Source organism: Lissotriton helveticus, chromosome 8 (assembly GCF_964261635.1).
Source record: "Lissotriton helveticus chromosome 8, aLisHel1.1, whole genome shotgun sequence".
NCBI lineage: Eukaryota > Metazoa > Chordata > Amphibia > Caudata > Salamandridae > Lissotriton > Lissotriton helveticus.
In genome coordinates, this window is record NC_136069.1 from 1,522,357,049 (window position 1) to 1,522,378,706 (window position 21,658).

A 21,658-nucleotide genomic window follows, 5' to 3' on the forward strand; every position below is an offset into this window, starting at 1 on the left:
AATGCAGAGTTGTACAGAGAATGCAGAAAATATTAATTTTACTGTATTTTGCTGTGTTGGGAGGTGCTTCACCTCCGGACACATTACCTCATGAAATCAAGTGTCATCAACCCGTAGGTGTCCTGTTGAGGTCAACTTTTGAGGTGTTACATTTTCGGATCCCCCGCACCCACAGATTTTGATAGCAGAGGATGGATGCAAGTTGAGAGCACCTCCTTTCTTCTTTAGAAAGTATGTTTTTGCCCTGTACTTAGTATTAGTGGATTTTCCAGTGTATATTTTCCTGATGGGTTTTGCTAAGTCCCTGATTTCCAGTGCTATTCCTGAACAGAGAGGATTGTGAGTATGAATAGGGCGGAAAGATTTTGGTGACTCAGAATGTTCTGGTGTGTTTTGAGGTGTTGTGGTCTGTGTTGCGTGATGGATTGTTTTGCTACATTTGACGTTTTTAGTTATGTGATGTTGATTTGTGGTTCAGATAGTGGTTTGAACACTAAATTTGATGTACTTATTCTCATTTGTGATTTGCATCAGATAAGTTTTGTTTTTATTATTGGTTGGTTTGGTAGTCAGATACGTTGAAATCCATGATCTTGAGATATTGTTGATGAACTTGACTGCTTTAAAGGTAGTGTGTTTTGCTAAGCGGTGCATTCGCACTGATAGGATTTTTTTCTGAAGTACCAAGTTTTCTTTCTAGGGTTTGCATTTCTAATTAAGTTGATATTATTTACTCTTCAGTGCACTGGAGTAAATACACTAGCCAGGAGTGGATTACCGCTGGACAGGAGTCTGCCTTAGTGTGAATTGAGTTTGAGAAGTGCTGTGAAGGCGCTAGTCTTATTTCTGTCATTTGTGAGATTCGTGTATTCTAATTTGCTTATTTTCTCTCATTTAGGTTGAGTAGACAAGATTTATTTAGGTTTATTAGTGTGTGTTCTTTGAGAAAGTCTTGCAATTGTTTTTCCATATACTACGATTGGTTAGTCAAACAAGGAGTTGTGCTGGGATTGGTGTGACATCACTACAGAGTCACACTGTCATTGGTTGGTTGCTGTCAAAGTATCACTGTGGGTTGGCTGACTTTTGGCAAAGCGCACTAGGGTGGTTGTTGTTCACTAGCTTGTTTTGTGTGTTTTTTGGAATCTTGTGAGGGAGAATAATGGGTTTTCGGTTAAAAAAGCCTAAAGCTCCAAGCATACCTGCTATGGAGGTACAGAAAATACTTACAGAGTGTTCTCATTCGGACAAGATGTTGACGAATGTTGGGCTTTATATATGAACCTGCATTCACGACTGCCACCTCTGGTGGCGAGAATTTGCAATTTCCTTTGGAGGATACCTTTAACATTAGAAAGATAGATTTCTTGAGACATGCAATAAATGAGAGGAAGCCTGTACCTAGACCCACACAGTTTGAGGCATTTAATACATTGGATCGAATGGCTACAGACAAGTAGAGGTGGAAAATGAAGAAGCAAGTAAAGGGTTCATTTAGACAGAGGTTGTAAGAAAAGTCGGATCATCGAGAGAGGTGTCGGAGGGGAGGATATGTTAAAATGAATGACCATTCTCCCTGAAATAGTCAAAGAAACAACAGGCAAAAAGAAAGACGATGATGGAGAAAGAGAGAAAAGCAGAGTCGAGAAAAGTATTTGTGTGAGGAGGATAACTTTTTAAACAATCATTTGAATTCCAGACCTCTTCCAGATACTGATGTGATCCTGAGACAGGTGCAGGGACTCATTGTACCTGCAGCAGGAGAGGGTACGGGAATACAGGCACAGAGATTGGCCGCTCCTGTAGTCGTGGATGTGTCAGCGAGTGCCTCAGCTGAGAAAACATAGACAACTTCACCAAGTACCAGCAGAGATTCTTCTGTTGTCTCTCCAGTTTCAGATTACATGTCTGCTGCTGTTTCTGCTGAGCCTCCTAGAGAGTGATATTAATGATAGCCATTTAAAGATTTAATTTGGAGACATTTACTATGGACAATGATTTAAACAGACTGATATCATAAAATGTGGAAGAAATTAGATATTTAATCAGAGAAGCAGCATTGTGTGTAAATGAGGCACATGGTGAGCTTTAGGAACTAGCTGCGGATTGTGAGGTTGACATCAGTAAAATGAGGAATGTGTAAGGAAATTATAAAATGAGTTTCACTACTGAGGAAATAGAAGAATTGGGGTTTGGTAACATTATGACCTCACATTAAAGATCGAGGGATTTGAAGGAGTACATAGAAAGGCAGAAGAAGAAAGTTACAACTAAGGAAAAGCTTCAGAGGCAGGAGAGAAAACGTAGGGGTCCGTTAGGGATTCTGAGTTAGAGGCAGTTGCAGAATTTCCTTTCAGACAAGTACATGGAGAGAATTATGTGGATGTGCCTTGGACAAGAGGTGATCTTTATGCTTTTATGACAAATTTTCCAAAATTATGAGAGAAACCTTGGAAGTGATATAAGGAAATTCATATATTAACAACAGTTTTGAAAGTTTTTGGGCTGATTAGGACACACTATTTGAGATTGCTGTTCATAGTGATTTATGGACTGAATGTAGAGTTGTGAATAATAATACTCCACATAAGTATAGAGCAGTGATAGAGCATTTGAAAAAGAAGGTGCTTAAGAAGGAAGTTAACTGGTCTAAGATCTTGAGAGCTAGGCAAAAGGTCAGTGCATGCTTCTCACGAGAGGCGTATGCAGATTTTGAAGAAACACAACATAGTTGAAGATTCCGAGAATAAAGGTGTGAGCGATTTCATATCTGCCTTTAATATGGGTTTGCATCCTGAGCTAGGTTTGCATATTCCATAGAGTGTACTGTGTTGGCAGGCTAAGGATATTGGCGAGAATACGGTAGTGACTGGTTTGATGTACGAAAGAAAAGCAGTTTTGGAGAAATGGCAAGAATCAAATGATGGGTTCTGATTTGGGTTTTGTATCATCAAATTCTTTCCAGTAGCCAACACGTGTTTCGTCGGGTTTAGTGACTTCATCAGGGATGATTATCTCTCTGTGAACTAATAAAAAGCTCAGCCGTCCTACATCAGGGAGGTCGAAAGACCGCCCTGATTCCTTCCTCAGAGCCGTGTCTCAATATCCCAGGGCAATAACATCAATCCAATGGTGGTATACTAAATCGGACGCTGAAGGGGTGACACATACGGACCTGGCACGATTTTATCAAGAAATCTAGCATTCTACTTACTTTGGGCACATTACGGATGAGTACATGTCTGGTCTTGAACCTGGACCATTGGATTGATGTTATTGCCCTGGATATTGTTGGCTGCGGGACAGAATTTGATGTTTTGAAAACAGAAAAAGATCTACAATAAAAGATCTCTGAAGTCCAAAAGATTTGGGTTACTATAAACTTTCGTGTGGAAATTGGATTTACTCAAGAACATCCTTCTGATGAACATGACACTGTGAAAAAAGCTCAAAATATATAAGCTGTACATAGTGTGTATCTAAAGGGTTTTGTATGAATCGCAGCAGCAAGGCCTGCTGCGCTGCCCTACGGCAAAAAACCCATGAATGAGGCTCTCAGTGTTTTACATTAAATCACATGATGCAAGAGTTCAGTTATTCCCAGTTCTGACAAAGAGTGATCTACCTTTGGATTTAAGATATACTGTCAAAGAAGAGGTTTAGGATTTCACAAAAAAGGTGAGTGTCTACATAGTATCAGTCTCTGAAGCATTACTTTAGTTCGCAATCCAGGCTAGAGTAATTTTTTTATTTTTTTTATTTCTGAAATTCTTTATTGTATATAAAAAAATATATATTTACATGGAGCAAGGATTATACATGAGTGGAAGAAGAAAGTAGACGGAGGAAGAAAAAGGAAGAAGGAAAGGGAATGAGAAAGGGGAAAGGGAGAGAGAGAGGGGGGCGGTAGTCCGTATTCTTGAGGTTGTTCGATAGATCGGTATTTAAAAGTTCGGATTCCATCGTACATGTTCCAAGTCCTGCTTGACGTTGTGTCACGTTGTTCGCTTATCTGTGTTCGCCCGTATCCTGCCCCTCGCCCCGGACCCTAAGGGAACAGTAAAGAGATAGGAGTAGGAGATGAGAGGTGTGCAGGGCTTTTTGTTAACGCATAGGTTGCAGAGTGTGCCCTCAGTTATGTCTTTGTTCTGCGCCTATGGCGGTTTATGTGATGATAGGTAGAGGTCTAAAGTCCCCCACATGTTTGACTGCTTGTGCGTTTTCGGTGAGTGTTTCGCTGTGATGTTATCTGCCCCCCTTAGGAACGTGACCCGGCTAGAGTAATTTTTTTAATCAGATGTTTGACTGACACGGCTGTGTGACCCTTGTAGCCCTCCTTACATAGTATTACTTTTCAAACTATCCAGAAGAAACAAGGGCCTCTGGAGCCAAAACAAACACTCCACCTGGAAACAACCAATCAGAAAACATCTCTGATGCTAGAACAGTCCTTCACAGGAGCTGCACCCAGTGCATGGACATCCCTCCCTCACTCAGGCCACAACCAGCTGATCACCTTCAGGAACTTTTGAAAGCTCATCTATTTCGATTTCACCTCACATAATATTAAATTATTCACTTCCATGTTTTGATTTCTCTACTTTTCCAAATGCTGATCCGGTTAATGTTTCTCTCTAATTAAAAAGTCCATGTGATATCTCTGTATTATGTTTTTGCTGTTACATATAACACTCGCTTATGTCTTTACCGGAATAGCAGTGCAGTGGAAAATTGGGGGAAAAATAAATAATTAATAAGTGGTATAACTTTGAAACAATACTTAATTAATTTGAGATGTTCAGGCAATGGCCATGTCCAGTAACTGCATAACGCTGTGCATAAATATTAGTTGATTAAAAGTAACCTATTGTACAGCTCTCAGAAATCTGATCTGGCTACCTATGCCAGCAATAAAAACTGGCAATAAAAGAATTATTTAACTGGTAAAATCTACAGCTTTCTGATAGTCACTATAGATTTATGCTAACTAAACATCTAATGATAATGGCACAAATTATCATAATAGTTGTTGTTGTTTTTGTTACTGTTATTTTAAATGACGGCCAGCCTCATGCCAACCTCATAGACAATGAAAACATTTTTTTGTCATGTAAGGAACTATGTTTTCCAAGATACATTGCTTGATATTGTCTCTGTATGTTGAGTTCTTACCATAGTCCTGTCTTATTCTTTACCATACTGACGCTATGAAAAATGTCCCCTTAGTGAGCCACGGTCCACGATCATCCCCTGCAGAGCTGAGCAGCTCCAACCAGCTCTTACTGCGGGAACGCAAGTCTTCAGCTCCAGCGCACTCCAGCCAGCCTACGTTGTTCACTTTCGACGCGCCTTCCAACCACATACACCAATCCACACTGTCGGCCAGCGCCCCACAGGACTATCTCTTCCTGCACCAGTGCATGAGCAGAAAAACTGAAAACACAAGGTAAGGAGTTGATTCAGGTCATACTCAAGCAAACGTCTCTCTGAGGTTGTGGGTTTCCACCTCTTTAAACCAATGATAGAGTGCATTGATTTATGTAGCTGCTTCTGCTGATTTAAAACAATCTGCCATGATGCTTAATATTGGTGGTATTTGTCAGTCTGAGAAAAGGCTACTAACCCTGAATGCAAATGATTTGAATGAGGTTGCTCTTCAATCTGTAACTGTAATGCACTTTTGGGAAACAGCACAGTTATAGGTATTTAAGATGTATGTATGCACATTTAAGGATTTATGAGGTATTAGATATGTTTTTATTTTGACAGAATTGAACCAACAACAAAATGGTCTGCTGACCCCAGTTGTATATCCCAAAGGGATTTCATCTCAGTTCTTTATCTGAAAGGCAAAGCCATGGAAAAGATTCTGACAGACTAGAGGATATACATAGAAATGATTCATACATGTTTGATCCAAACTATTCATGTGAAAATGGTGTACAAGCATTATATGTCCACTCACATGTAGTAGTTTCACTGGCAGAACTTTGCCTTGTAGAAAGACTAGTCAAGGCTTGGAATACATTTACAAATAGCATTTTGTATGTTGTGAACAAGTCACTTCGTTCTTCACACTTCAACATGAGATGATTCCAGGTTTACTGGTTTTAACATGATTTTAAATGTGGCTTTCAAAGGTGTATGGTTCAATGTTGACCTGTCCTTCTTCCACCAATCCTCGAAGGTCAAGTGAAGGACAAACATCATATGTTTGATGGTTCTTAGGATCTTGCCACTGCTGCTTACAAAATACCAACTGGATCTGTACTGGTCTCCAATTCTGTTTTTTGACATGGCTACTGCAGCAAAGTCCAGGCTGGAGCATCTACAAAGAGATGTAAAAATGTAGAGGATCCCAAAAACAGGGAACCGGAATATGCTTCAAACAGAGAAATGTGTATGACCTCATACCACTGGTTCCTAGTGGAGGATCACATTTACAATTGTATGCCTATTTTTTATGTTTTCATGAGAAATGGGCTGAATTACTTTGAAAACTTGATCCTCTTTGTCTTTACTGCTTAACTTTAAACCATCACATTTTACAGACTATCAACTTTATATGTAGATATTGTCACACGCATCACGTTTTTAAATATCGGAGATGAAACTCGTACTCATTAAATAACACTCATGCCCATTAAATAATAAAACTCATACTATTAATCTCTCTATCATTATTCTAGAGAGAGACCCTGCGGCACTGTCAAGAGCTAGAAGTAAGCACACATTGTTATCCCATTGCCCTTTGTTAACTTTATTAACTGCTCTCACCCCTCCCCTGGGCACATCAGAGGCTTTTCAACCTGTGTATTGCAAACCGTGAGTTCCTCTTGAGTATCATGCGTTAACTATTAACAGTATCTAGAGGTATTATATTGGTTTCATTTTAGTAGCCTTCCACCAAAGCCTTCTAACAGTTCCAATGGGCATAAGAAAAAAATGTGTTGTAGCGGTTCCTCAACAGATGGCGATATGGGCACATCATCTGATAATCCAGGACCGAACTTGATCATCCGGTAAACATCCTTCACAACACGGTCAAAACACCGCGGTGCCATTACGACGCGTCTTTTACAACGCAAGTCGTTACCACGACTTGCACTGGAGGGCGCTCTAGACTAAGGAATAGTAGATTTACTATTCCAACACCTTCCCTACTGTACGTAGGCTGGAGTTGGAATAGTAAATCTTACTATTCCCAAGTCCAGCACCCTACAGCGCAAGTCGTGGTAACGACTTGCGTTGTAAAAGATGCGTTGTGATGTACCGCAATCATTTTGATCGCGTTGTAACATCATACATCCCCATCATCCTATCATTTAGTCATTGGACTCCCAACTTCTTCTTTAGAATAATCCATAAATAGAGATATTCCTCATGCCCCCAGCAAACCTTTTGATCCATGCTAATCACACCATCATATCATTTGTTATCCTAAGAGCATTGTTGTATATCCCAGGGTGAAACTCGGGATTGGACTGTTCCAGGCTGATCATGCCAGTCGTGTGGGAAGGTTAAGCGGAAAGGAGGGTGCACACTTTATTAATTCATTGGGCATCTACCTCAGGGAGGTATCTAGCCTTCTGTCCTTCACAGAGGACTTGAAGATGATCTTGTTAACAGAGGTCGTCCCCAGATCTACAATTTCTCTTGAGATGGGCCCATTAGGACGGACGAGGCCCAGAGCCCTAACCCTCATCACCAGGCGCTATCTAGAAGTGACTTTTGCAGTCACAGAAGAGACAGTTCTAACAGTTTGTATCCTTTTAGAGTCTATGGCTCTTTACAATGTTTATGCCTACCTTTATTCTTGCTAACTAACTAGCAGTCTGGTAACATACAAGACATAGAAACACCTGAATAAAGACATATACACATCTTGAGACTTTACACATTATGACCTTTTCAAGTCAGACCTCGAGAGGGAATTTTGATTTTGAAGTGTGAGTTTTGATTTTGTGTGTGTGTGTTAGTGTGTGTGTGTGTGTGTGTTAATGTGTGTGTGTGTGTTAGTGTGTGTGTGTTAGTGCGTGTGTGTGTGTGTGTGTGTGTGTGTGTGTGTGTGTTAGTGTGTGTGTTAGTGTGTGTGTGTTAGTGCTTGTGTGTGTTAGTGCTTGTGTGTGTTAGTGCTTGTGTGTGTTAGTGTGTGTGTGTGTTAATGTGTGTGTGTGTTAGTGTGTGTGTGTGTTAGTGTGTGTGATTGTGTGTGTGTTACTGTGTGTGTGTGTGTGTTAATGTGTGTGTGTGTGTGTGTTGTGTGTGTGTGTGTGTGTGTGTGTGTGTTAGTGCGTGTGTGTGTTAGTGCGTGTGTGTGTGTTAATGTGTGTGTGTGTGTTAGTGTGTGTGTTAGCGCGTGTGTTAGTGTGTGTGTGTGTGTTAGTGCGTGTGTGTGTGTGTTAGGTTGTGTGTGTGTGTTAGTGTGTGTTAGTAAAGGGTGGGAAGTGAGGCCAGAATTCCTGGACTCGCTATACTCAATACAGCCTTACTTTGCCCTCATAGAACCTTTACATTAGAGAAAGTCTCAGATTCTGAGCCATTGCACATGAGGCAGTGTAAACTTGCAGAAAGAGGCCGTGAGCTAAGGCTTCTGCCCTTCGGTGAATGAGCTAGCTTGTGATTGGTAGACTGTAGTGGCAGTCATCCAATTACACAGCAGGGCAGCGCACGAGAGCACGTCAAGGGACTGTGTGTTAACACCAGCATATGTTGTAGCTCACCCTGTGAAACGCGTGGCACCACTGACTGAGAAGTTCGTTTTCAAAATCCTGGAAGAAAAAAACGTTGTCTTTAGGTTTCATGGTCTCAGCTGTCCGGGGGCAGAATGAGCACATGCCCCAATATATTCATGCAATCCATACTGCTGAATGGCCAATTCTAGTTTTCTGCAATGATGGAACCTCATTCCTTGACCGTCGCTGCCGCCCTGCTGGCACTGGCTCTCATGAGAACCACCGACTATAACGTGCTCATTCAGTCCTTGGCCTCTTTATTGAGACCGGTTCTACACAGGGGCGTTCATACAAACCGAGGTGGTGGTATCTTGTGAAGGAGTTGCCTTGTAACTGCGAACTGCGCTTGGGTCCCAGCCCTAGCAATGCACAGCACCACAACACGCCCTAAATCAAACCACCTGCCGGCCCTAAAGGCGATTTGGTATTCAGGGACCCAGAACCAAATAAGACTGAAAAAAGATAGAATATGGGAAGAGAGCTCAGTTGATTAATGTACAAGTTGAAATCTGTGTGTAGCTTAAATAATTTGTTTGAATTCTGGCATTGCCCACTCATCCTTTGATCCCTGTGCGGTAGATTAAAAGGAGTATTTGTGAGTTGGGAACTGCTGTGTGTGTGATTACAGTGCATGAATAAACAACAATGAATGCACTGTTCGCCTGATCCATATGAAATGCAGTGTTAAGAGTCACACCCCTCCCTGCAGGGTGCGCCCTGCCTGGGAGCCTCCTGCTGGTTAATGGACTGCTGGAGAGAGACTGGAGAACCTGAGTGCTGGGGAAAGGAAGGCAGAAGGTGCACTCGTCACAGCAGGTACCTGGCAGAGCTGTGTGCATGTAGAAAGGGCTGCTCTTTAAGGCACTGTGTCTGAACAGCTTAACCAACCTCTAGGAGCACGTGTGCATCCTTTGTCGGTGCTTTGGAAAGTGTGATAGTGACCTCCACCCTGTTGAAGGTTGTGTATATATATCCCTGTGCAGGTGGCTGCAGTTTATGTACATTTATTCAAAGGGGTGCATTGGCTTGCCCCAGTATTGGAACTTTCATAGATTCCCATGCTTTGTATCATTCCCCGTCGTCGGAATGGGAGCCTCGGTAGTATAAAAAATCATAGAAACAAAAGAGAAACCTAGGCCTAGGCCTCATCTCATTTTGTATTCTATCCACCTCTTTTTGTGAAAAAGAGACCAAACTTTTGCCAGGACCAATCAGAGCAGCCTCACCCTCTAGAACCTTCCTGAGAGAGCTCAGAGCCTCAGATTTTTCTACCGCACGTTGTGCTAGGGAGTCTCCACTGAGCTCTGCTCAGTTTTCACTGTTTTTCTACTTATTTCTTCAAGTTTCTGCTTCAAATCGTCATGTCTGACAAGGAGAAGAAGGCCTTATTCAGGTCCTGTGCCTCTTGTGGCAAAAAACGTCTTTTTGTGGAGGATAAGCACGATAATTGCATCTATTGCTTATATCCTGACCACAAGGCCACAGACTGCAAGATCTGCAGGACTTTCTCGAACAAGACTCTTCGGGACAGAGAAGGCCGGCTACTTACCTGGCTTCAGAAGATGAAGACACGCAAGGAGGTGCTCTCTTCGGATGAGGAGGATTCCGTGTCTGCTGCTTCCTCGCAAAGATCAAAGAAGAGGGGTAGGTCTCCCCCTGGTTCTTCGACATCTGAGCCCCCTCTTAAAGCCCCTCACAAGATCTCTGACAGGTCTGAGAGGGCTGGTCCCCTTCAATCTCCTCACGAAAGTGTAAAGGAGAGGCAGGGACAGGCTACAGCAGTGGTGCCAGCCTTAAAGGACAAAAAGGAGGTGGTGATCCTTTCTCCTCCGTCCAAAAAGATCAAGCCCAGTGATAAACACTCTACTGGCACGTCAGGATCTGGGCCGGAGAAAAAACAGCGTCCGTCGACGACGAGAACACCAGGTACGTCGACGGCTGTGACTTTGGCTAAAGTTCCCGCTGTTTCTGTGGCTCCGTCGACGGGCTCGTCGACGGTAGTGGTGTCCACGACGACGACTTCGTCGACGTTCAAGGTTCCGAGCTCGTCGACGATGATCGCTTCCACGTCGACGACGACTAGCAGGCCGCTGTCGACGGCCGCAACGACGACGAAGACTACGTCGACGACGTCGACGACGACGGCTTCCACGTCGACGACGATGATAATGACGACGAGTTCGTCGACGAGACCGTCGACGGTGGTCCCATCGACGACGAGGATTGTGTCGACGAAGGCTGTGGTGCAGTCGACGGTTACAGTAACTGATGCTCCGACGACGACGGCGTCGTCGACGAGACCGTCGACGGTCCAAAAATTGCATTTTCCAGTTCAGAGAATGAAAATCACGCCGGAGATGACGTCTCCGCGACGAGTCTCTTCCCATCTACCGACAATGCTGTTAGATGATGAGTCTGACGAGGATGAGTTTCAGGACAATTATGGACCTGCCTATAGTCCCTCGGACTTGAACGTAAAGTTGCAGGAGACGGACACGGAGGAGTATTTCGACCAGGCAGGTGGCCAACAACTACATCCTTATGTTGTGGAGGAGCGACATCCGCCGAGTTTGGGACAAGGCATGGTAGCCATGCCCTCCTCTCTCATTTCGGATCTTCAGGACATGCTTCAGGATTATCGTAAAAGGTTTCCGTCAGACCCTTCCGGACAGACTACGTTTTTTCCACTTCCACCACAGCCGCAAGTGCAGCCGGCTACTAGTGTTCCGGTGGTACCCTCCACACCACCGCCAGTGACACCTTTGGCCCGGGTTCCCACACCAGATCCCGTACCACTGCCCGATGCCCATCAGGATACCTCTTCGGATGAGGAGGTTGTTCCAGTGGATCCCTTGATGGATCCTTTACAGGACCCTGACCCGGATCAGGGGGACATTGACCCGCAAGACCCAAATGCTGCTGGTCGTGACACTTCCATCTCCCCTCCGGTGGATATAGGGGGTTTTCATCATCTGATGGAACGGGCTGCTAAGAGGTTTGGACTACCTATTTCAAGAGAGGAATCGGAATGTTTCCTTTATGACTTTAAGGAACAACACCAACGCTCTGTCAAATCTATTCCCATTATAGAGCATGTATGGGAGGAGGGCATGAAGATCATGCAGAGTCCTGCCACGGTGATTCCAGTCCTCCCCAGACTGGAGAAGAAATATAAAGCTCCTGAAGGCAGTCCAGCTTGCCTTATTGGTCAGCCAAAGCCTGACTCGGTGATTTCTCAGGCGGCACAAAGCAAGTCAAAGAATCCGTCCACACCGTTGACCACTCCTCCGGACAAAGACGGCAGACGTCTGGATAATGTTGGAAAACGATTTTCCTCTATGGCCAGCTTACTGGTTAGAGCGGCGAATGCCCTTGCCATCTTAGGCCGTTACGACCGCCAGATGTGGTGCGACATGGAACCCTTCGTGGACCTATTACCTGAGCCCACTAAGGAGGACGCCAAGAAGGTGCTGGCGGAAGGAGAGAAATCGTCTGCAGAAGTGATTGACTGCGCAATGGACATTGCTTCCACGGCCTTCCGGGCCTTGGCCGGCTCCGCCGTCTTACGGCGTCAGGGTTGGCTGAAGGCCACCTGGTTTCGTCAGGAGGTCCAGAACAGAGTCCTAGACCTCCCTTTTGATGGGGAGATGCTGTTCGGGAAGCATGTGGATGATACCCTACAGAATATTAAGAAGGACACAGACACAGCAAAGTCCTTGGGCTCTCTCACCTATCGCAAGGTCCCCTTTAGGGGCGCACGAGGGAGAGGATTTACATCTTACAGAGGAAACCAACAACGTTTTTCCTCGCAGTCTTCCCAGTCATATAAACCCAATTACTCGAATCAGCGACAAGGGCAATCAGCATCTTTCTCTCGCAACCCTCCGCGAGGCCGTCAACAGCGACAAGGCCGTGACAACACCAAACGACAATAGCGGCCTCCCGGCTCTACCTGCTGTTCCTCCCCTCCCGATCACATCAGTGGGGGGCAGGATATCCCTTTGTCTGGACAGTTGGATGTCAATAACATCGGACCAATGGGTCCTCAACATAGTGAAGAGTGGCCATACGTTGGAGTTTCACGACTTTCCTCCAACACGAGCTCCGGGCGCCATCCGCTCAGGACATCTAGGATTACTACATCTAGAAGCCCACCAGTTGTTCCTCAAAGGAGCAATAGAACCGGTCCCGCTCTCTCAGAGGGGCCGGGGGTTCTATTCAAGATTCTTCCTAGTGCGGAAGACGAAAGACACTTGGCGTCCCATCCTCGATCTTCGGGAGCTCAACACCTATCTCGTAAAGCTCTCCTTCAGGATGGTCACTCTCCAGGAAATTCTTCCTCTCTTAAATCCAGGCGACTACTTGGCGTCGCTGGATTTAGAAGACGCATATTTCCATATTCCAATACACCCAGCTCACAGACAATACCTTCGCTTTACAGTGGGAAAGAGCCATTTCCAGTTCAAAGTGCTTCCATTCGGCCTTCGATCGGCACCGAGAGTGTTCACCAAAGTATTGGCACCGGTGGCAGCTTTCCTTCGACGACAATCTCTCGAAGTTTTCCCTTACTTGGACGACTGGCTCGTCAAGGCACCATCTTTCCAGGACGCTTCGCAAGCCGTGTCTACTTGCCTCCATTTGTTCCGCTGCCTGGGCCTTCAGTTGAACGAACACAAGTCAGTCCTCCTGCCTTCCAAATCTGCAAGATTCCTGGGGTCCGTGCTGGACACCACGCATTGTACGGCTCGTCCCTCAGAAGAGCGACAACAAAAATTGATGGTTTCGGCTCAACTACTCTGCCGCAGCAAGGTCCTATCGGTCCGCCAATACAAATCCCTTCTCGGATCGATGTCCTCCTGCATACCATTAGTACCGCATTGCAGGCTAAGGATGCGTCCTCTACAGGAGGAGCTGGACAAGCAATGGCGCCAAGCAGAGGGGTCGTTCGACGACAGGGTTGTCGTAACATCAGCAATGAGAACAGCGAGCGAATGGTGGCTTCAGAAAAGCAATCTCGCCCAAGGCCTAACATTCAGGATTTCTCCTTCACCCATGGTGATGACCACGGACGCCTCGTTGGAAGGCTGGGGTGCAGTGCTCCGAGAGCTTCAAGTCAGTGGCCATTGGAGTCCAGGACAGCGGCAGTGCCATATCAATTTCCTGGAGCTGACAGCCATTCGGTTGGCCTTGCAAGCTTTTCTACCCAGAGTGGGCAATCGCTCAGTGCTGGTCCGGACGGACAATACGACGGCCATGCACTATGTAAACAAACAAGGAGGCACCAAATCGCAGACTCTGTCCGCAGAAGCTCAACGGATTTGGGATTTCGCAATTCACAACAACATCACTCTGAGAGCCGAGCACTTGGCGGGAACTCTCAATGTCAAGGCGGACGCCTTGAGTCGCCAGACGGAAGTGACTCACGAGTGGGAGTTGAATCAATCCATTCTCGACGGAGTGTTCTCAGTTTGGGGGATGCCGACCATCGACCTCTTTGCTTCGCCGGAGAACGCCAAATGCCGGTTCTACGCAAGCAAGGTTCACCATCGGGGGTCCCTAGGGAACGCTCTTTCGATGGCCTGGTACAGCGCGTTCTTTTACGCTTTTCCTCCCATTCCCCTCATTCCTCGAGTTCTCAAGAAAATGAAGGCGGAACCCTGCAGGATGATTCTAATTGCTCCAGCGTGGCCCAGACAATTCTGGTACACAGAACTGCTGCGACTCTCCCAAGCTCCTCCAATTCACTTGAGGCCCATTCCGTCCCTCTTGTCCAGGAGTCAGGGACAGGTTTTCCACCCGGATCCGAGATCCCTCCACTTGACGGCGTGGCTCCTGAACACAGAGAATTCAGTCATCTAGCTTTGTCTCAAGAATGCAGAGAGGTCTTGGCTCATGCCAGAGCACCAAGTACCAACAAGACGTACACGGCAAAATGGAAGAGATTCTGCTTGTGGTGTCAACGGGAAGGTCTCCATCCTTACACTTCCCAACCTCATCAGTTGCTGCCGTATTTGCTATCTCTGGCTAAGTCTGGTTTGGCACATTCATCAGTAAAGGTGCATCTAGCGGCCATATCAAGGTTTCGACGCAGTTCGGCAGGTCCTTCCTTATGGTCCTCTAGGGTGGTTAAACAATTCTTGAAGGGCCTATTCCGGATGTATCCGCCAGTTCGTCCTCCTCCACCAGTGTGGCAGCTCAACCTTGTCTTGGCTCAACTCATGAAAGCTCCGTTCGAGCCGGTTCACAAGGCAGACTTAAAGTTCCTCTCCTGGAAACTAGCACTCCTCTTAGCTCTAACATCGGCTAGACGAGTGAGTGAGCTTCAGGCACTCTCCATAGTGCATCCATTCCTGCAATTTACTAAACAAGGTCTGGTTCTTCGGACTAATCCCAAATTCATCCCGAAAGTGCCATCTGAGTTCCACTTGAATGAACCGGTGATTCTGAAAACATTTTTTCCACATCCTTCTACACCTGCGGAGCGTACGCTCCATTCTTTGGACATTCAACGGTGCTTAAAGTTTTACTTGGAGCGCACACGTCCCTTTCGGAAGTCTACTCAGTTGTTTGTGTCCTACAGTGCACCTCGTAAGGGGTTGCCTTTGGCAAAGACTGGCATTTCCCGCTGGATCTCCAGTGCGATTCAATTCTGTCATCAGGAAGCGGGCAAGCCGCTGGACGGCAGAGTCCGTGCACATTCCACGAGGTCGGTGGCTTCATCTGTGGCTCTCTTTTCGGGAGTTGCCATTAAAGACATCTGCAGGGCAGCAACGTGGAGCAGTACTCATACCTTCACGAAACACTACTGCCTGGATTCTGCAGGACGAGATGATGCGGCTGTTGGCCAGGCAGTCCTGCGTAATCTGTTTCATTGAGAGGTGAGCTTTCCCTACGATCCCTCCATCCTGGTGAGCACATTTTGTTTGTTTTTACTGTACTTTATGTATTTTTCTATGGTTATGTGATGCCATGTATTTACAAAATGTGTTCATGGTGCTGTACTGCTAGCTATTCTGATACAAAGCATGGGAATCTATGAAAGTTCCAATACTGGGGCAAGAAAACAAGTTACTTACCTGTAACTTTGGTTCCCCAGTATTGGTAACTTTCATAGATTCCCATGCGCCCGCCCACCTCCCCTGGGAAAGCTCATCCTTTTACAGAGTTAGTGGCTGTTTGCACAACGGCTACGAAAATCTGAGGCTCTGAGCTCTCTCAGGAAGGTTCTAGAGGGTGAGGCTGCTCTGATTGGTCCTGGCAAAAGTTTGGTCTCTTTTTCACAAAAAGAGGTGGATAGAATACAAAATGAGATGAGGCCTAGGCCTAGGTTTCTCTTTTGTTTCTATGATTTTTTATACTACCGAGGCTCCCATTCCGACGACGGGGAATGATACAAAGCATGGGAATCTATGAAAGTTACCAATACTGGGGAACCAAAGTTACAGGTAAGTAACTTGTTTTCTTCTGCCTTTAGGACACTGTTCTTCCCCCAGAGTTGGCAGTGCCTTGGGAGAGTTTGCATAAATTGCTGTCAGACTTCTGTCGCACGCAGGGCTCGAGTCGGGGTACCACGCGGGTGGACAGCGTCCTCCCACTTATTTTGCCGGAAGGACGCTGTCCCCCCTGCCAAACAGCGGGACGTCACTCTTTGGCCTCTCTGGGACGAGGAGCTCGGCACCTTTCGTGACGTCACTTCCTGTCGTGACGTCACTTCCGGAGACAGCGTCCCCCCCCACTTCTTTTTTTTAATGACTTGTGCCCTGGTCGCACGTGAGGCTCTGTATATCCCATCAGCCATGAGGTGGCTGAACGTATGAGGTACTGTTAGTCCCCTGACTATTGGCGGTTCTTTCTATGTCTCCATGACTTTACGCGACTCTGTGTGAACTCCTAGCCTTTCGAGATGGCCACCTCTGTGTAGAGGTGGCTGCTATTCGAAGAATTGGTTGCAAAAAGCTTTCAAATCCTCATACTTAAGAATAATAATAATAACCTTGAATTTGTAAAGCGCACAGCTACCTCCGAAGTGGTTTCGCAGCGGGAAGATTAAGCGAGCTATTTCCCAGAGTCACATGGTGCAGGGCTGACCTGCCGCCGGCGCCGGGGATCGATCCGTGGTCCAGTGTCAGGCACCCTGGCCGCTGCGCCACACCTCTTCTACTTTGAGAGGGTTCCTTATGTTTCATGAAAGATCCATGATAAACGCCTGTTTATTGCTGGTGGCTTGTTATCGGTGCAGCCATAATAGGTGCATCAAGAACTTCAACAACATTTGTTAGACAAGAGCACTTAAATCCATGCAAATCGCTCACATCAGATAGTAGTGTTAAAACTACATTGACCCAGAGTACTCCCTACCATTTGCCTCTCCCTACATATCGCCTGCTGCATCACACTGACAGTCCACTTCAGTGATTCTCTACTCTTGGCCCTTGGAATACCTCTCCTAGAACATCCTACTCGATCAACATTGTAGACGCCCAGGTCAGCGCTTCCACCCTAAGGGACACATCAGCAGCTAATGGAGGCGCGTCCTGGCGTTTTGCATGCAGGCGAGCCTGATTTGTGGGGGATTCAGTCCCATACAATTGACACATGTTTCGAGACTGCTGGTGTTCATCTACCATGGCCTTCTTTTGAATTTTACAGGATTACATTATGTGGAGTCTCATTATATAAAGTGAAGTGGCAGTAGCTTTCAGGCGATTTGTCCTGCTGACACCCTACACATATTCTTAGGTTTGAAATACCAAAACTTAGATCCTCAGGCCTAGAACTTGTAATTTGTTTAAATATAAAACTGATCCGACTTGATTGTTTAACCCCTTTCCTGCCGCGCAAATTCTGCTGCGGTGCGGGGATTTAATTAGGGGGCGTAACCCCTTGCGTGCTCAGGACGGCCCCCGGCTGTCCGACCTCACGCTGGGTGTGTGCTCAGGACGGCCAGGGGCCGTCCGAACTCCACCCACTAATTAATTCTTCCGCACAGGCAGGGAATTTGCGCCGCGCTGGGGAATCGGCGGCGTTCGGACAGCACCTGCCCGTCCTGAGCACACGACCAGCTTGACGTGAGCACACAAGGGGTTAAAGAGGCCGGAGAGTACCATACAGAGCTGCTATTTTATTTGTATATAATCACTTGCGCTTTTACACTGCGCTGTCTGCACGTTTATCAATCACTATGCAACAAGCTGATGTACCTACTTCATGATGAAATGTAAATATAAATGACTAATAGTGTAAAAAGAAGGCCCTGATATTGTATTAGAACATTGGAATGTTGAGCACTCCATTGAAGACAATGGAGTGCTCCGGGCTTCTATTGGCCAGTAGAAGCCCTGAGCTCCAACATTCCAATGTTTGTTCACGAAGCCGGAAGGGATTTCAGTCCCCTTGAGCCTTGTGAGTCCTTTGTTTTTACAAATGAGAACATTCTGGCCTCTAGGGGCAGAATGTTCTAATAGCCTTCTAGCCATCTGTAGCGGGCTTTATCAGCCATTAAAGGCCTTCTGCCTTTTTGAAGGCCCTCCTCTTCGGCTCGGGCCTTTAACGCTGGAGCTTTTCTCGAAATGGTCAGTAGAACCTGCTATGGTGGGCTCTAAGGCTATATTAGTGACAACCATGAGATGGATGGATTAACTCAGGGTACCGCCGAGTGATGTAAGACAGTTCCCGGCATTTGAGATAGAGTCCCACTGGACCATTGTTTTTGTTAATATTAAGACATCTCTGGGCCAGGTCCACACCCTTCACCCCCGCTGAGTTGTTCAAAGTTTCACTGGGGCGGAATGGCTTAATGTCAGCATGGCCGTACTGTGCATCTCAAGACAGGGTGTGGATTTCATTAGGTTTGTACAAAACCAGTGTGGTTTTTGGTACTAAACCGAGCATGTTTTTACTTATAAAATACATGCAGCCAAGGCCTTGTACATCCAGAGCCAGGAAAGCAGCAAGACACTGAGACGTGTGCAAAGTAGTCTCTTCTAGCACTCCGTGAGCTCCATGAGGTTTCCGCACACTTTGGGTCAAGGAGAGAGGAGAGCAGTAATGTTAACCCCTTGCATGCGGCGCGAATTTTCGCGCTGTGCGACCGTTTTGAAGAGTGGGCGGGATCATGACGGCCCCCAGCCGCCATCAGCACACGCCCACCATGATGCATGACGGCCGGGGGCCGTCATCAGCATGCAAGGGGTTAAAGATGCCTTGTATAGTAACATTGTAACAGTCTCCAGTACCAAAACAAATGTGCCACTGCCAAAACGAACAACTAGCAAAATATGTTATCTCAGTGTATAGTTCACAATCGTTGTGAAATTAAATGTTTCTATCGGAGTCAAAATAGTACAGTTACTCGCCTAGTGTGCGCAGAGATACTCCTTCGGGAGTCGATTCAAGCGCGGTATAAACCCACAAATAAATAAATAGTGTCTCTTTCCCTCAAAATAGTAAAGTGTGGGAATTACATTTTTTTAACATTTTTCTGAGGGGTTTTAAAGGCCTTGACAAAGACAGGGGCAAAGTCAGCGACTGAGTTGCTTGTCAGGAGAAGCAGTGCCTGCGACTGACTGCCCCTAGCACCTCCAAACCTTTGGAAAGACAGGCACGTCACGAAATCTCTGGATTTTCTTAGACATTTCTAATCCGATTAAATTTGTGTTTACATTCCAGTCCATCTTTGGATATGAGACATAACTTGTGCATGCATCTAACAGCGGTGTTAAGTGGTGTACTGGCACAATATGAAAGCTAACCACAGAGAGTCCTCTTACTACATTTATGGACAGGTAGTAACTCTTGACCTGATGGACATTAAACAGGGCCAAATAAGACATTTGCCAATTCTACAAGGCAAATATGTGTCAGATGTTTTACTAATGTTCTAAAATATATGATGACTTACTAAATGCTGGGACGAGGAATTTGGTGATGTAAGAAGGGTGGGGATAGGAAGGGGGAAGTAGTGAAACCGAATGAGAGTGAAATAGGGTCTGGCCGCCTCTGAGCCAGTCTTAGAAAGTCAGTAAAAGAGACTGCAAATGAAAGCAGCATACTGAGTATAGACTTGTTTATGATTTGTGGGGCACATTTGAACTGATTTTGTGTTTATCCAAGCAGTTTATTTTTTAACAACCACTCATTGACAATTGGTGGCTCATAAAAAGCATTTTAATAGGCATGTAGAATGTTTGGCTTCGGCCCATTGGAGAAAAATAGCCTGGAGCCCTGCTATTGACTTTGCCAACACTTGTTTTTTTGGCAGACTTCGTGAGTTTTTTTTAATCTTTAATCCCCTAAATACAGGCAAATTTACTTTCGGGATGATCAGAAACAATAAACAAGCATTGGCAACGCCAGTATGTTTTGCCTATGTGAGAGCTATTGGCTTTGCCAATGGCTTTTTAGCCATGTTGTGCAGCAGCGTGGAGTGGAGTGACATGTGGTAGAGTGGCGTGTTATACTGTAGAGTGGACTGGGGTAGCATAGAGTGACGTAGAGTAGAGGGGTGTAGAGTGTATTGGCAAAGCGAGTAGGTTTCGCCTATGCGAGAGCTATTGGCTTTGCCAATGTCTTTTTGCCATATTGTACAGCAGAGTAGAGTGGAGTGGCGTAGAGTAAAGTGAAGTGGCATAGCATGGAGGGGCATAGAGTGGAGTCCCCTGGAGTAGAGTGGGGTAGTGTAGAGTGGTATTGTGTGGAGTAGAGTGGCACAGAGTGGAGTGGCGTGGCACAGAGTGCCGTTTAGTGGAGTGTAATAGATTAGAGTGGACTGGCATACAGTGCAGTGGCATTGAGTGCAGTGGTGTGCTCTGGCAGATAGTAGTGCAAGTAGAGTAAAGTGGCATAGCATGCAGTGGCATAGAGTAGACTGGTGTGGCGTGAGTGTGACCAAGTAGTGTTACGTCGAGTGCAGTGATGTAGAATGGTGCAGATTACAGTGGCACAGAGTGCAGTGGCATAGAGTGGTGCAGAGTAAATTGGAGTGGTGTAGAGAGCAGTGGTGCAGTAGCAGCTGCTACTGTACGGGTATGGTGGAGCGGTGGGGGCGGGAATGAAAAAAAAGAAAGAAAAGGACTTACCTGGACAGCTGGCCGCTGCCTCTGCTCCGTCCTCGTCCTCTTCAGATTCTTTCTTCTTGTCTACAGTACCGGCTGGTAGCAGGAAGCACCAGAGCACACGGGCTCCCCTGAGGCAATCAAAATGCTGCAATGCAGCGTTGTGATTGGGCTGAGTGCAGTGGTTTGTCGCTCAGACGAGGAAAGGGAGCCTGTGCATGTTCCTCACCAGGCTGTGTAATGCAGCCTGGTGTGGAACATACACAGTGTGCTTGACTGTTTGGCGGCCTAAGAGGGTCGGCCGAACAGTCATGAGCATTTAAAGAGTGCAAACCACTCCTCCCTCTGCTCTGACCAGCCCCGCCTGCCACTGACTTCGATGGGAAATATAAAATGATAATAACGTTAAAGTATTATCATTTTATTTTTTATTTTCACTAGTGGGGCGACACTCCTCCGACTTTGCTGAGGAGCCACCACTGCAGTGGTGTAGAGCAGAGTGGTTTAGAGTAGAGTGGCACAGAGTGCAGTGGCCTAGAGTAGTGTGCAGTGGCGTAGAGTGGTGCAGATTAGAGTGCAGTGGCACAGAATGGTGGAGAGTAGAGTGCAGTAGTTTAGGGGGCAGCATTGGTGTAGAGTGGCGTAAAGTAGAGTGGTGTAGAATAGAATGCAGTGGTGTAGAGTGGTGCAGAGTAGAAGCAGTGACGTAGAGTGCAATGGCATAGAGAACAGGGTAGGGGTGAGAGGGAAAAGAAGCAACATGGAATGGTGATTGTGTCTTTACCTCTTCCAGGGAACCCTTTTCGATATACCAAGGTCCTTGATAATCTGGTAATAGAACTCTTATGGGGCACTGGGAGACGTAGAGTC

General features: G+C 46.0%; 1 protein-coding gene across 4 annotated transcripts in view; it reads left to right on the plus strand.

Moving 5' to 3' along the window:
• The window catches only part of GAB2 (GRB2 associated binding protein 2), a 555,459-nt gene that overhangs the window by 470,570 nt on the left and 63,231 nt on the right, over positions 1 to 21,658 (plus strand). For all 4 annotated transcript variants that reach the window (XM_078658492.1, XM_078658493.1, XM_078658494.1 and 1 more), the window contains one exon: positions 5,227 to 5,446. In XM_078658492.1, the coding sequence (XP_078514618.1) occupies positions 5,227 to 5,446 (220 nt within the window). The remainder of the gene's footprint in view (positions 1 to 5,226; positions 5,447 to 21,658) is intronic.